At 37.9% G+C, this 13,074-nt stretch overlaps 1 protein-coding gene across 1 annotated transcript in view; it reads left to right on the top strand.

The window, feature by feature from the left end:
• Positions 1 to 13,074, top strand: part of LOC127574074 (aspartyl/asparaginyl beta-hydroxylase-like) — a 180,044-nt gene that overhangs the window by 114,082 nt on the left and 52,888 nt on the right. The window contains 1 exon segment of the mRNA XM_052022718.1: positions 9,927 to 9,965. Coding sequence (XP_051878678.1) covers positions 9,927 to 9,965 — 39 coding nt within the window.

Raw genomic sequence — 13,074 nt, 5'->3', positions numbered from 1 at the left:
TGACCAAGGTTATCTGCAGTCTTAACAGCAAAAGAGCATGAAAGTATTGATGCTGAATGGCAAAATTTATAAGATGTATGTGTTAAGATGTAGTTAGAAACCTGGATAAGCCAAATTTGTCTTTTTTTTGTGTGTGTGTCTTAAGCTTTGAATTATGTGATTGCAGTGTGGTCACTACCATTTCAGACAGTGTTTTCTGTCACCCTCCTTGGCATTAGTCTATTAAATTAAAATATAATGAACTTTTCAGTGGATTTGCACCAACAAGGGATTTGATTTTTTTTTTAAAATGTTATCTCTTTCAACATGTGGCACATTTAAAAACTTTGTCAAATATACTAATACAAACTCTTGAAATGCTGCAGGATGATCTTGAAAGTTCCCTTTCTTGCTCAGTCCTTCATGTCACTTTCAGTCCGACATGACAATCAGTTGAGAGACTCAAACCCAATTGTAGTGGCCCAAGCAGCAGCATTTTTAGTACTTCCGACCTTGTGGCCTGCAATTTCCTTTACTCTTTATCATCAAAACGAGACCTCTTCTAGTTCAGTGAGAAATATAGAAGAGGATGTCCGGAGCAGCATCAGGCATAACCTGGGAATGAGTTGTTATCCTTGTGAAGCTATAGTACGAGACAGGAGTGACAATAATGCCACAGCCAACAGATTTGAAGAACACTGTTCTTCTTGCTGCATCCAATCATAAAAAATTCCTGTTGATTAAATAACTAATGGCAGGGAGAGGTACCAGGAGTGTACAGATCATACATGGTAGTGAAACCAGGATGAGTATAGTGCAAAAAATGAGGCTCGTATATTTGCTAGAAGTGGCAAGGGTGTGATCCACCTCTGCCACTGCCTTGAGATCCCACCATCATAAAAGTTGGTACCTATCCAATTTGAATCACTCCACATGATACTGCAAAACAGTTGCATAGAGCACAGTACTAGACAAACATTATGGGAAATGACAACATCCTGGCAGTAGTTGTAGTCCAGAAAACTTATGCTCCAGATCTAGCCACACCTCTAATCAAGTTCCAGTAGAGGTGCAGTATTTGAATATATGCAACAAAATGATATGTCCTGTCCACAAATGGGTGGACAGATTAATCTGCATAGTTATCACTTCTGAGCTGACTTTTGATCATCAGCATCGTGATGGAAGGCTCTATCAACAGGCATTGAGTTCTCTTAGCTTTGACCAGTAATACTCGATTTGGGTTCTACCAGAGCTGCTTGGTTTCAGTCCCCATTATGCGTCCATGATTGGAGCAAGGCTGTTACAGGATTTCCAGAGGTGCATTGAGAGTGACTGCACTTGGCACAAAAGCATCATTTAACTAGTTTGGCATTTAGAACCTCTAGAAAAGTTAGAGGTTGACCATCATGCAAGAAAACTATCCACTCGGATAAAGGTTGTGGTTATTGGAGGCCTAGTACCACCTCGGGGCAGTGTTATAGGCCCAAACATCATCAGTTCTTTTTCCCAACAACTGGGTGGGGGGGCGGGGAAATGAAATGATGATGTATCTAAGTAAACTAGTAAATAACAGATTTACAAAAGGAAGAGGGTCGCTGAAGCAAACATCAGTCTCCTAGTGGATGAGACTGGAAAATGGGGAAATAAGCAAATGATAACTATTCTAAATTATTTTGGATCAATCTTCAGGGTAGATTTAAAAACATCCAAATAATGATAAATAATCAACGGGCTTTAGGGAGGAAGGAACTTAAACTCTACAAATACAGGAAAAGTACTTGGGCAAGCTAATGAGGCAAAAGGCTCCTGAACCTGATGGTCTGCATCCTAGGTTCTTAAAGGAAGTATCTGCAGAAATAATGGATGTTTTACTTGTAATCTACTAAAATTCTGGTGGGGATTGGAAAACCATAAATGCAACATTACTGTTTAAGGAAAAGGAGTAACAGAAAGCAAGACCAGTTAGCCTAATGTCCATCATTGGGGAAATACTGGAATCATCATTAAGGCGATAATAGCAGAAAATCAGAGCCAAGGCAGTTTTATGAAAGATAAATTGTGATTGACAAATTTGCTGGGGGCGTGGGGAAGGGAAACCAGTGAATGAAGTGCATTTGGATTTCCAGAGAGCATTAGATAAGTGTCACAAAGGAGGTTACTGCATGAGATAAGAGTACATGATGTTGGGGATCGTACATTGGCATGGATAGGGGTCTGGCTAACAGTAAATAGAGATCGAATTAATGGGTCATTTTCAGATTAGCATTCAGTATCTAGTGAAGTGTTACAGGGGTCAGTGTAGCCTGCCTCAACTATTTATATTAACAACAGACTGACAGATGCTTGAACTATAAGTGAGTTGAGGGATAATGACATTTATAAAAGACATTTGGACAGGTACGTGGATAGGAAAAGTTTAGAGAGATATGGACAAATGGGATTAGCTTAGATGGGCATTGGGCTGAAGGGCCTGTTTTTGTGCTGTATTACTCTGACTCTAAATGGGCAAAGAGCGTGGAAGTAGCCAAGATTGGATCAGTCGTGATCTTGTTGAATAGCAGAACAGACTTGAGGGGCTAATTGCTCTACCCTTCTGTTTCATGTGTTCCTGTGTTCTAGTCTTCATTATGCCTGAAGTGGGGATGTTCTCTGTGCTATTTTCAGTTCCATTTGCAGCACCTCTGATGAAGCAATCCACACCCACATGCAGCTAGATCTGCCCAACGTTTAGGTTTATTTTCCTATTTATCTCTTTGATGCACAAAAACACGTTTAATGTTCACTCCCCACCTTTGCACTGTGTCATCCATATGATGCATTGCAGCAATTCACCAAAGGTTGAATAACAGCACTTCTCAATCTTGTGACCTCTGCCATACAGAAGGTCAAAGGCAACTGACACCTGGAAATGTCAACATCTCCAAAATCACCTTCAAGTTACAGACTATTTTGGCCTGGGCATGTAGCCATCCTCTGAGTTGCCAAAATCCTGTGGAATTCCCTACTTGACAACACTGAGAAGATATTCGCCATATGTTCTGTACCTGTTCTGAAAGCTGACTCTTTGTCACTTCCTCAGGCAATCAGAAAATACAGGTTGGTGCCTTCTGCGAAAAAAAAAAAGCTTCTTTTGCCTCCAGTAACAATTGCATGTTTGTTTTGAAGTTATCATGACTCCTTCAAACTGCTTGCATGTTCCATACTCATTTTTCATATCGACAAAAAGTAGGCTGGTCAGTGATATATTTAAATTTTATTAAAGGACGCAGCTTCCTGCAACTGTGGATTATACGTTCTCGTGTTGTTACATGTTTTCTTTGATGCAGGGGATAAATTTGCAATTTTTATGACTAATAATAAAAATACACTATTCTTGACTCGCATAATATTAGCAGTTGTTTCTTACAACTCATTTATAATTACTCATTATTCTCTAACTCTATTTGTCTACCTTGAATCTTCTGAATTGACCCAGTGTTTTGGAGATGCAAATCATAGATTATATTACTCTATAAATGTTACTGTGGGATTGTGTATTAATGTGCTCTTTACTGTTGGAATAAACTGCGTGCTCAGTTGTAGCATTCAATCTGCTTGACTGTTTGGTTTGGTTACTTTTTTCCTTTGTGCCATTGGTTTTAGATCTCTACATGGGTGAAACTACATGTTTATTCTTCTCAACCTTGTTTCCAGCCTAGTTGAAGGTGGGAGTAGGACTAACATAATTATAATTAGAATTATATACCTCAGCTATTTTCTTTGTATAGGTAAATTTCTGCTTGGGGCTCTGGGTAATGGGAATGAGGAAAAAGGCAGATCTTACACCTCAGCTTCTAATAAGTTCCTTGCTGCTCTTCCTCATCTACTCTGAAATCCCATCTTCTAAAACTCTGCCTGTGTACTGGCTCCTACCGAGCACTGACCTCCTATGTGCTTGCTGAGCCACACTAGCTCCCAATTATGCAATGCCTCTGTTTTAGAGTTCTGATCCTTGTTTTCAAATTGCTCCCTGGATTCCACAGTCCCTATCTCTATCATCTCCTTGCATGGATTCTCCAGTATGGGTGTCAGCAGCAGATGAGTTCTGATGGGGTGGGAAATTAAAATGTAGCATATGCTGGAAATCTGAAAAAATGTGGAAAATGCAATGGGCCAAGCACCTCTTGAAGGAAAACAGTTAAAGCTTCAGGTCAAAGACCTTTCATCAGAAGTCAGGTGGCATTTACAGATATGTGGTCCAAGAATCAGACACAATACCAAGTCTGTGAAGCGTATAGTTCAGTAATAGTACTACGGAGAGATGGAGTTGATGGCTGGGGAAGGGAATTTGTGATTAGGACCAAAGACGATAGGTTCAGTCTTGATATTTAATTTATGTCCGACAATAGAGCGATAGTGATGCGCCAAGAAACAACACTGCTCAAGGAGTCGATGATGACTTTTTCTCTCCATAGTTGTGGGAAACTGACTCCTTCAGTAAAATTCAGACTTTTAGCATTTGGATATAACATCATTGACCTGCCTACATTTTGCCTGATAGGGAAAGGTGTTTATGTAATATGCAAGTAGTTAGAGGAGTCATGTTAACATGGTTATAAACATGCAATAGTTAATTGTGGTAAAGGAAGTTTTTCTTCTCTGAAGGCATCAAGTTGCAGCTGCACATTTGCATATACAATGCAAGAGTTGGGCAAGTTGTTTTGTCGTGGAATGAAATGTGGTGTGTACTGTGGTTAGTGATTTACTGCTTGCATTGTACTTGGTATTCCTCTTTAAATGTTATCCCCCTTTAGTTAATGCTGCTCTTTTACTCTTCCTCAGTCCAGAGAAGAACATTTTAATTTTTCATGCCACTGAACAACAAACCTGAAAGTTGGCATGAATACAAAATAAGGGGTTTCCTTATGCAAATGAAATATTTCATCTTTCTGTGCTTTATGTATTCCAGCTCCAAATCCATGGTTTCTTCTAAGCCACCACACAAGGGTCCAGGAAATATTCAACAGCAGCATTTGGTCTCTTAAAATTAAAAGCTGCTTCATTCCTCATTCCATACTCTCATATTGCAAACTTTGAAAATGTCAGCAACGTGTGTGAAATTTTGAAATGAGCTGATGACTGAAACAGAATTCTTAGTGAGAGTTTGCACTTTCCTTGCAAATAGACAGTTGGCTCATATTAACCAACCAGCAGTGGAATCTTACCTATGGAACTGTGGTCACCTATTGAAAATCATTACAAACTTTAATGTTCTCCTTTATAATTAATTTTACATGAAGGTAATTTCTAACATTAAAAGTTTAAATAAATGTGGCTCTTTGAGCAATCAGTTATTTTTGTGTAATTGAGTATTTGGGTCTATGGTGGTTGTAGTTATCCTACACATAAACCTGGCACAATTTCATTATCTGCAGTCAAATGGGTAGTGGATGGATATTTGGCAAAGGAATATTAAAGGGTACAAAGAAGAGATTGGTGCATGATGACACGGATGTACTTTACCTGGACGTCAAGATGTCACATTTAAAAATTTGAGGTTGTTACTGATATATTCAGAGATTGATAAAATATGAGCCAAAAATGAGGAATGCAAGAGGAGTGCAGCCAATCCTTTCCCTCCCAAGTGTTGCTGGAGTTGAGGCAGCAGCTGTGCCTTGTCATGGATGTGTATGTTATGTGTAAAAGTGGATAATTTGTACATGCGTATTTAAATGTCATATCCAAACAAAAATGCATATTTAACCATTAAGTGTGAAGTTGTGTTAAATTTGTCTTTGTATGAATCCTTTTTGCTTGAAGTGTTCTTAGAATTTTTTTTATAAATACCAGTCTTAACCTTGATAAATGTTGGGGAGTGGTTAATTAGATAAAAGACTTCAGTTAAATGAGAAAAGTGTTGAGATAATTTATGGCTGAAGTCATATTGCAAGCATCTTAATAATTGTGATGGTAAATTTATATTGAGAATCAAAAGATATAGCATTCGTACAAGAATATAGTGCTGAGGTAAAAGATCAGCCATGATCTTATTAAATGGCAGTGTAAGTGGCTGAATGACCTGCTCCTCCTGATTCATTGTCACGTGGCCTAGTGTGGAGTAATGTTCAGTGGCTGCCTGTGAAGGCTGGTATTGGAAGGGACAGGGCGTGCAAAGTGGTCACTCAGCACTCAGATGCAAGGTTCAGGACTGGGTCTTGGCTGGCACAATGCCCTTGATGTTGATGAGGGCTGGCAGTGGCTGCTTCATATCTTCATCAGATCATCTGGATCTTATGGTCTCTTTCATCTCGCATTGGGTGTAATGTAAATTGTGGTCTACCCCTCTTGACTGCACAACTCTCCCCAGCCTTGACACTTGTATATGGTAACACGCTCAACAACTAGAGACCACTGTTGAGCTCATTGAGGCAGACATTGCACATTGCCTTGGTTGTTCACTCCACATCCATGCTGTGTTGGGATAAGATCATCATTTCATTGCTGTGCGAGTTCCAAGTTCCCAGCACAGCAGCTTGCAGCCAGAGGGGAAGCTTCTTTCCAAGTACTTGTGAGTGCTTGGACTTGAGTAACCAAGACCTCCTATAATGGATTGGTACTCTTCTAGTCAGCAGTAAGCAGGGTATCTGTGGATTATGTACTTAATTGAATAGAAGAATCGCACAGTAATTTTAATGCAAATCTGTACCTGAAGATGTGGCATTTTAGAACAATAATCTGAAAACTCGACTGGTACTCTTGGTGCTTCAGATGGAATTTTGTTTATAACATAAAACAAGTTCAAGAGAAATTAATCACTGAGAATTTAAAACTACAAAGCATTTTGCAGAATTCACAAGAAAATGAAGAATTACCTAAAGGTGCAGATGAATTATAATTATCAGCCAATTCTACTATTGATTTTCAGGACTTTAATTAAAAATTTGTGTTGTTTTGCAGATCTTTAACTCATCACAAAGACTTCAAAAAATCATTTGGACCAGGCCACTCTACATTCCACTTAATTTTATTTTTGTTCTTAAAACAGCCACTATAAATGTGAGATCTCTGTGATGGAAGATAATGTGATGGAACACTAAGGATATGTGGAATATTTTTCAATCAGTACATAATATTTTTTAAGTTGTATATATGTGTGTGGTTTTTTAGAAATTAACCCTTTTTAGTAATTGTGTGCTTTTATAAATTCTCCAGTGCAAAGATTCTGGCTGTATCAACTCAATCATGTGATACTAATGATGGGAGTGATTTTTTTTCAGTGAGAATTGTTACCAATCAGTCTTTCCGTATGGTCTCAAGCAAAGTCTGCTCTAATACTAATGTGGAATTGTTACACAAATATAATATATACACTAAAATGAAAGAGCAATCTATAAATGTGAATTATTTTAATAAACTATTAGGGTGGACTGCAATGAGTATATGCAGTAAATTTAAAGAAAAAAACTGAACAAAATGCAACCATTTAAAAGGAGAAGTCGTAACTTTTGGGTCGAAATGACTGAAAATTTTTTTTTATATATTTGAGTGCACATTCAGCTTGAGTGCTACATACAGCTATTGTATGGAAAGACTAAGTGATCCTTGCAAAGCCTCTGTGTGATGAGTATTTAATCAGACTAACGGGTGTATTTGTAAAAATGGTTGCAAATGGCAGGGAGATTTCAACTATAACACTATTTTTTAGTAAGATATCTTTTTAGACTAAATTAAATTTCACATAATAAATCAGTCAGGTTTAGCAATAAAACTTACCAGCTGTGATATGTTGCCATTTCTGTATATGCCATTTAGATAGCCTTGTGGCAGAAAATGGACAAAACTTAATAGTGTATGGTACTTATTTTTTATTAAAGGAAATGTATTAAATTTAAAAAGCCATAATATTAGAAGGTGGGATATTTGTTAAGGAGCTGGGACAGTAAAAGCTTAAATGCAAAATGTTGCTATCATTAGCAAAGGTTGCTTTTCATGTCCTATTTTATTTTCATTTCGGTCAAGGATCATGGTTCTCTTACAAATGACTTGATAGTCAAAAGTTTACATGGGCACTAACTTACTTTTAAGCTAGCAGTTCTAACTTGTTGCCAAAAATCATGCTAGCATTAAGAAATACTTTGCATTTGCAATTGATATAATTTTAGTCTGTTGCATAAAGTTTAGGTGCAAAGCTATTCAATGTAATGTTTCTTTGGATATGTCACTTTTCAAAAATAAAATGTTCTAGAATTACCTTTGAGTCATTGTAGTTCTTTATGTAAATACAGTGAATATAGTTATGCTCTGACTTAAATATAACCATAAAGCAAAAGATGTACATATTTTAATGTTATACTGTTTTGAAAAAAAATAGAAATGGAAACAAGACTGCAGATGCTGGAATCAGAAGCAAAAAACAATCTGCTGCAGAAACTCAGTGGGTCTGACAGCATCTGTGGCGGCAAAGGGATGAGTTGACACTTCAGATCGAGGCCCTGCGTTAGGACCCATGGGTTGAGATGATGCAGGGTCTCAAGCCGAAACGCTGATCATCCCTTTGCCTCCACAGATGCTGCTTGACCCGAGTTCCTCCAGCAATTTATTTCTGCAATTAGGAATGGAAGTTTGGCTTCATTGCTGCCTGCAGCTTCTGCACAGAAGTCAATATAAGCCGAGGATTTCAAACTATTGGGATGGGCTGATGGTGGTAAGATGTAAATTGAGAAGTGGGCAGCACCTAGAAAACATGATGAACATTAAATTTGAACAGAGGAGGAGGGGGCAGGAAAACCTCCCCTGAAGTGGTGCACAGCGCAATAAAAAAAGTTTGTGAACCTCTTGCTTACAGAAACCAGGTCTCTTAATTAGATTTCCACAAAGCCTTGAATGCAAAATAGTAATTTTATTATATGCAGTGCTGATATTAACCTTTTAGAAATGTTTGGGAAAGATCATTGCTAAAAATTTATTGAATAGGCAGATCTTGTATCTAAAGACCAAATTTAGACAGCTGAATAAGTGATGTTGTAGTTGATTTATTATGCTGCAAAGGTGTGGTGTCATTTAGTCAATCAGTACTCAAATTTTAAAGTGAAACATCCATTCAAGTGACTTGCTTTTTAAGCATTTGCATAGTCAATTACTTGGTGTTTTCCTTGTCATTGTAACCCAGTTCCAGTATTACTTTGGTGTTGTGCGACAGAAAACGTGTGTATGGAAAACCTGTGCCACCCGGACTCCTGCTCTGAACCATTGCTGCTCTTTTTAGGAATGGCAAGGAACAATAAGTCCTATGTGCCAATTTCAGGAAACATATCCTTGCTTCATTTTGGCTGTGACTAGTAATATTTACAGTGCAATCTACTTATAGTGGCACAGCCAGTAGAGTTTCTGTCTCAGCTTCAGGGATCTGGGTTCAATCCTGACCTCTGGTGCTGCGTGTGGAGTTTGCACATTCTCCCCGTGACCACGTGGGCTTCCTCCGGATGCTCTGGTTTCTTTCCACATCCCAAAAATGTGCAAGTTGGTAGGTTACTTGGCCTCTTTAAATTGATCCTTGTGTATGGGTGGGTGGTAGAATTTGGGGAAAGTTGATGGGGATGTGGGGTGAAAAAAGGATTAGTCTAAATGGGTGCTTGGTATTTGATGCTGATAAAGTGGGCTGGGCCTGTTTCTGTGGTGCATGACTATGATTCTAGTGTGCGTGTCATACCTACATGGGGGATGCCTGCTTTGTACAATGGGGTTAATCCCACTCCTTTATTTAAAAGTATAGCCATCGTCTTACATGTCAAATGTCTCGCATTGATCAGTGTGTCTTAGTCTCCTGAGGGTGGTACTTGAAATACAATTTGCTGCCTTGATTGTTTTTGCAAATTTAAGGAAAAGAACTTTATATAACAATCTGTATAAGTGACGCATTTTAGCCATTTTCCTTAATCAATGAAATAATTTTTGTAATCTTCCAGACAAAAGATCTGACTCTGAAGTGAAGAAGGAAGAGAAAGGTAAGCTACATGTTATATATTTGCTAACTGTAAAAACAATTGAATGAGTTGATTTTACAAATATTGCTTAGTATACTGAAAATGTGCATCTTATTGATAATCATGTAGTTCACCAAAGTTACAATCCCAGTACTGTTTGACCATTTGAATTTGATAGGGTGGGGCAAGTGATAGTTCACTCCATTTTAACCAGGTAAAATTGAACATTGGTAGGAAATGATGAATAAAATGAGCTGATGCTCATTCAGGCTTTACTGATGTAGACCTGCTGCTTGCTCCTCTCTGCAGTTCATCATTGGAGTTTTTAATTTGACAATGAAAATGTGATGAGGAAATGCAATCTGCAATCCAAAGCCAGTTAAAATAGGTTTAGGAATTGAGCCTATGAAGTTGCACAACTGGTGAAGGCCCTATTAAATAATGAGAGAGGTTCTTGTGCCATTTGATGTCATTTAATTATTTTCCAAAATAGTGAAGTTTCTCATCTAGCCTCATAAAATGCTTATTTTAACTGCTTAATATACAACCAAATAATTGTTGAAACCAGCATGACTCTCAGCAAAACATTTTTACTAGGTTCAAGAACAGGGCAGTTTTGGATAATGATGTGATGTAGTTAGAAGCTGGCAGTTCCATGTCACAGAGGGCCTTGTATAAGGGCCCATTGATTGATGCAAGAGATTTTGATGATAAAAGTAAAACAAGAATCTTTGCACGGAATTGGAAGAATATGGAATTTATTCCTAGAATTAGTACTTTAGGTAGACAATGTGTTCGTGTGGCAAATGGCCTATTTTCCTGTTGCAATTTCTACATATAGACGTGTAAGTAAGCAGATTGATTGCTTTAAACTGCAGTGGGGAATAAAATGTACTTTCAGATAGCTCTTCTGCAATTTTTTTTATTTGCACAGGTCCTGCCACACCTGTGCAATGACTCTCACTTTTGTAACACTATTGTGATGGAAAACTTAATTTGATTGAAAAGGAAAACGTGCATGTACCTTGGGGTTACGTGACTTGTAAAGCTTGTAATCTTTTTACACTAGATGGCACTATAAATTAAAATATAACTGATGCCCATTTTGGGTTAGATGTATAAGATAGCAGAACCATTTTTTTCAGAAGTGAAAATCAATGTGGGGTTTTCATTACTCTATTTCGTGTATGTGAGAAGATTGCCATGGGTTACATATCTCCGACAACATTTATCCAGAAAACCAATAGGTATTAAGAGAAGGATGAATGATCTAGAAATGAGGTACACCATAATATATTTATAAATGCAATTTTGCAGTAAGAATGCTTAATATATCATTGTATGGAGAATTTTGCATAAATTATTTGCTTCCAGAATCTCTACCATGACCCAGCTCTGCAGAAGAGGCCTAGCTTAGCTGCACTCATAATTTGTAGGAGATCACCTCTCCTGATGGCTTCTATTCACTGTTACCTTGACCGCCCAGTGACCTCTCCTTAACCTCTTCGTTCTTTTACATTACATGGTGCCACCTTGGCATTGTCATTCAGATATATGGGGTCAACTTCCACATGTACATCTGTAACACAGAACTGTATCTGTGCTACCTATTGTAGTCCCTCTACTGCCTCTTTGCTTAACTGAGTATCAGTTTCCTTGAGATACACAGAAGTGCAAGGCATAGGAGAGGAAGTGTCGATTCTACATTCCTTTGATCCTGCTGCTCTATTTGGTAGGTTATAACTGATCTGTTTTTGGCCTCGGCTCCTCTTTCCTACCTGTTACATGTAACCAAGGACTTTATCTAGACTAAATAAAAAAAATATCTCAGCCTTGGATATGTTCAATATTTTGCTCTCTCCAGCACCCAAAGGTTCATAACCTTGAGAGAAAAGTAATTCCTCCTCATAAGGGGGAATGATGGAGAAGTGGGCTATGTGGGAGGGAAGGGTTAGATGGATCTTACAGCAGGATAAAATGTCGGCACAACATTGTGGGCTGAAGGGCCTGTACTGTGCTGCAATGTTCTATGTTCCATTTTAAATGGGCAACCTATTATTCTGAATCTATGACCTCTAGTTCATGATTCCCCCATGAATGGATATTTCATTAACACCTAATTTGTCAAACTCTACCCCCTTCTGCCTTTGAAATTTCATTAAGATCATGTCCCATTCTTCTAAACTCTAATGAATATGACCAATTTGCTTAACCTTTTAAAGCTGAAGCTTCAAATTGCCATCATATAAGGGGGAGAAAGAGACCAAACCTATACAGTTCTTTCAAGTGTGATTTCATTAACATCTCGTGCAGTTTTAGCAAGACTTCCTTATTCTTGTACTTCATTTCCTCAGCATTCCATTTTCCTCTGAATTAATTGCCAGACCTATATTCCAACTTTGTTTCAAATACAAGAACAGCCAGATCTCTCTGTGCAGCAACATTTTGTAGACCCTCTCCATTTAAATGATATTCTGCATTTTTATTCTTCTTATCAAAGTGGATAACCTCACATTTCCCCACATTATATCCTGTCTGCCAAATATTTACCTATTATTAACCTATTTATATTGCTTTGCATACTCTCTGCATCCTCCTCATCACTTGTTTTCCTCGCTATATTTGTATTGTCAGCGAAAGTGGCAACAATACACTCAGTCCCTTCATCCAAGCCATTAATATAGATTGTAAATAGTTGAGGCCCCAGTACCAAACCCTGTGGCACCTCACTAATTACAACTTGACAACCTGAAAGGACCTATTTATTCTGATTCTCTGCTTTCTTCACTTGGTCATTCTTCTCTCCATGCTGTCCTAATTATTACCCTCAATGCCAAGAGTTATAACCTTGTATAGTAACTTTTTATGAGGTACCTTTTCAAATGCCTTCTGAAAATCCAAATGCACCATATCTAGTGGTTCCCCTTCATCCGTTCAACTTATTAAATTCATAAGTAAAACAGTTTCCCTTTCATGGACCATGTTACAATACTGAATAGTATAATGATTTTCTGAATCTCCTGCTACTACCTCCTTAATCATGGATGATTTTGGGAAGACTGAACCCTTTATCTTTTGTTCCCATTGTAAACTTCACAGCTTTAAAAGATGTCTTCTCCATTTCTGACAT

The sequence above is a fragment of the Pristis pectinata genome, chromosome 9, assembly GCF_009764475.1.
Source record: "Pristis pectinata isolate sPriPec2 chromosome 9, sPriPec2.1.pri, whole genome shotgun sequence".
Classification (NCBI taxonomy): Eukaryota; Metazoa; Chordata; class Chondrichthyes; order Rhinopristiformes; family Pristidae; genus Pristis; species Pristis pectinata.
The sequence above is the reverse complement of the archived record's forward strand: the minus strand, read 5'-3'. Positions and strand labels throughout refer to the sequence as shown.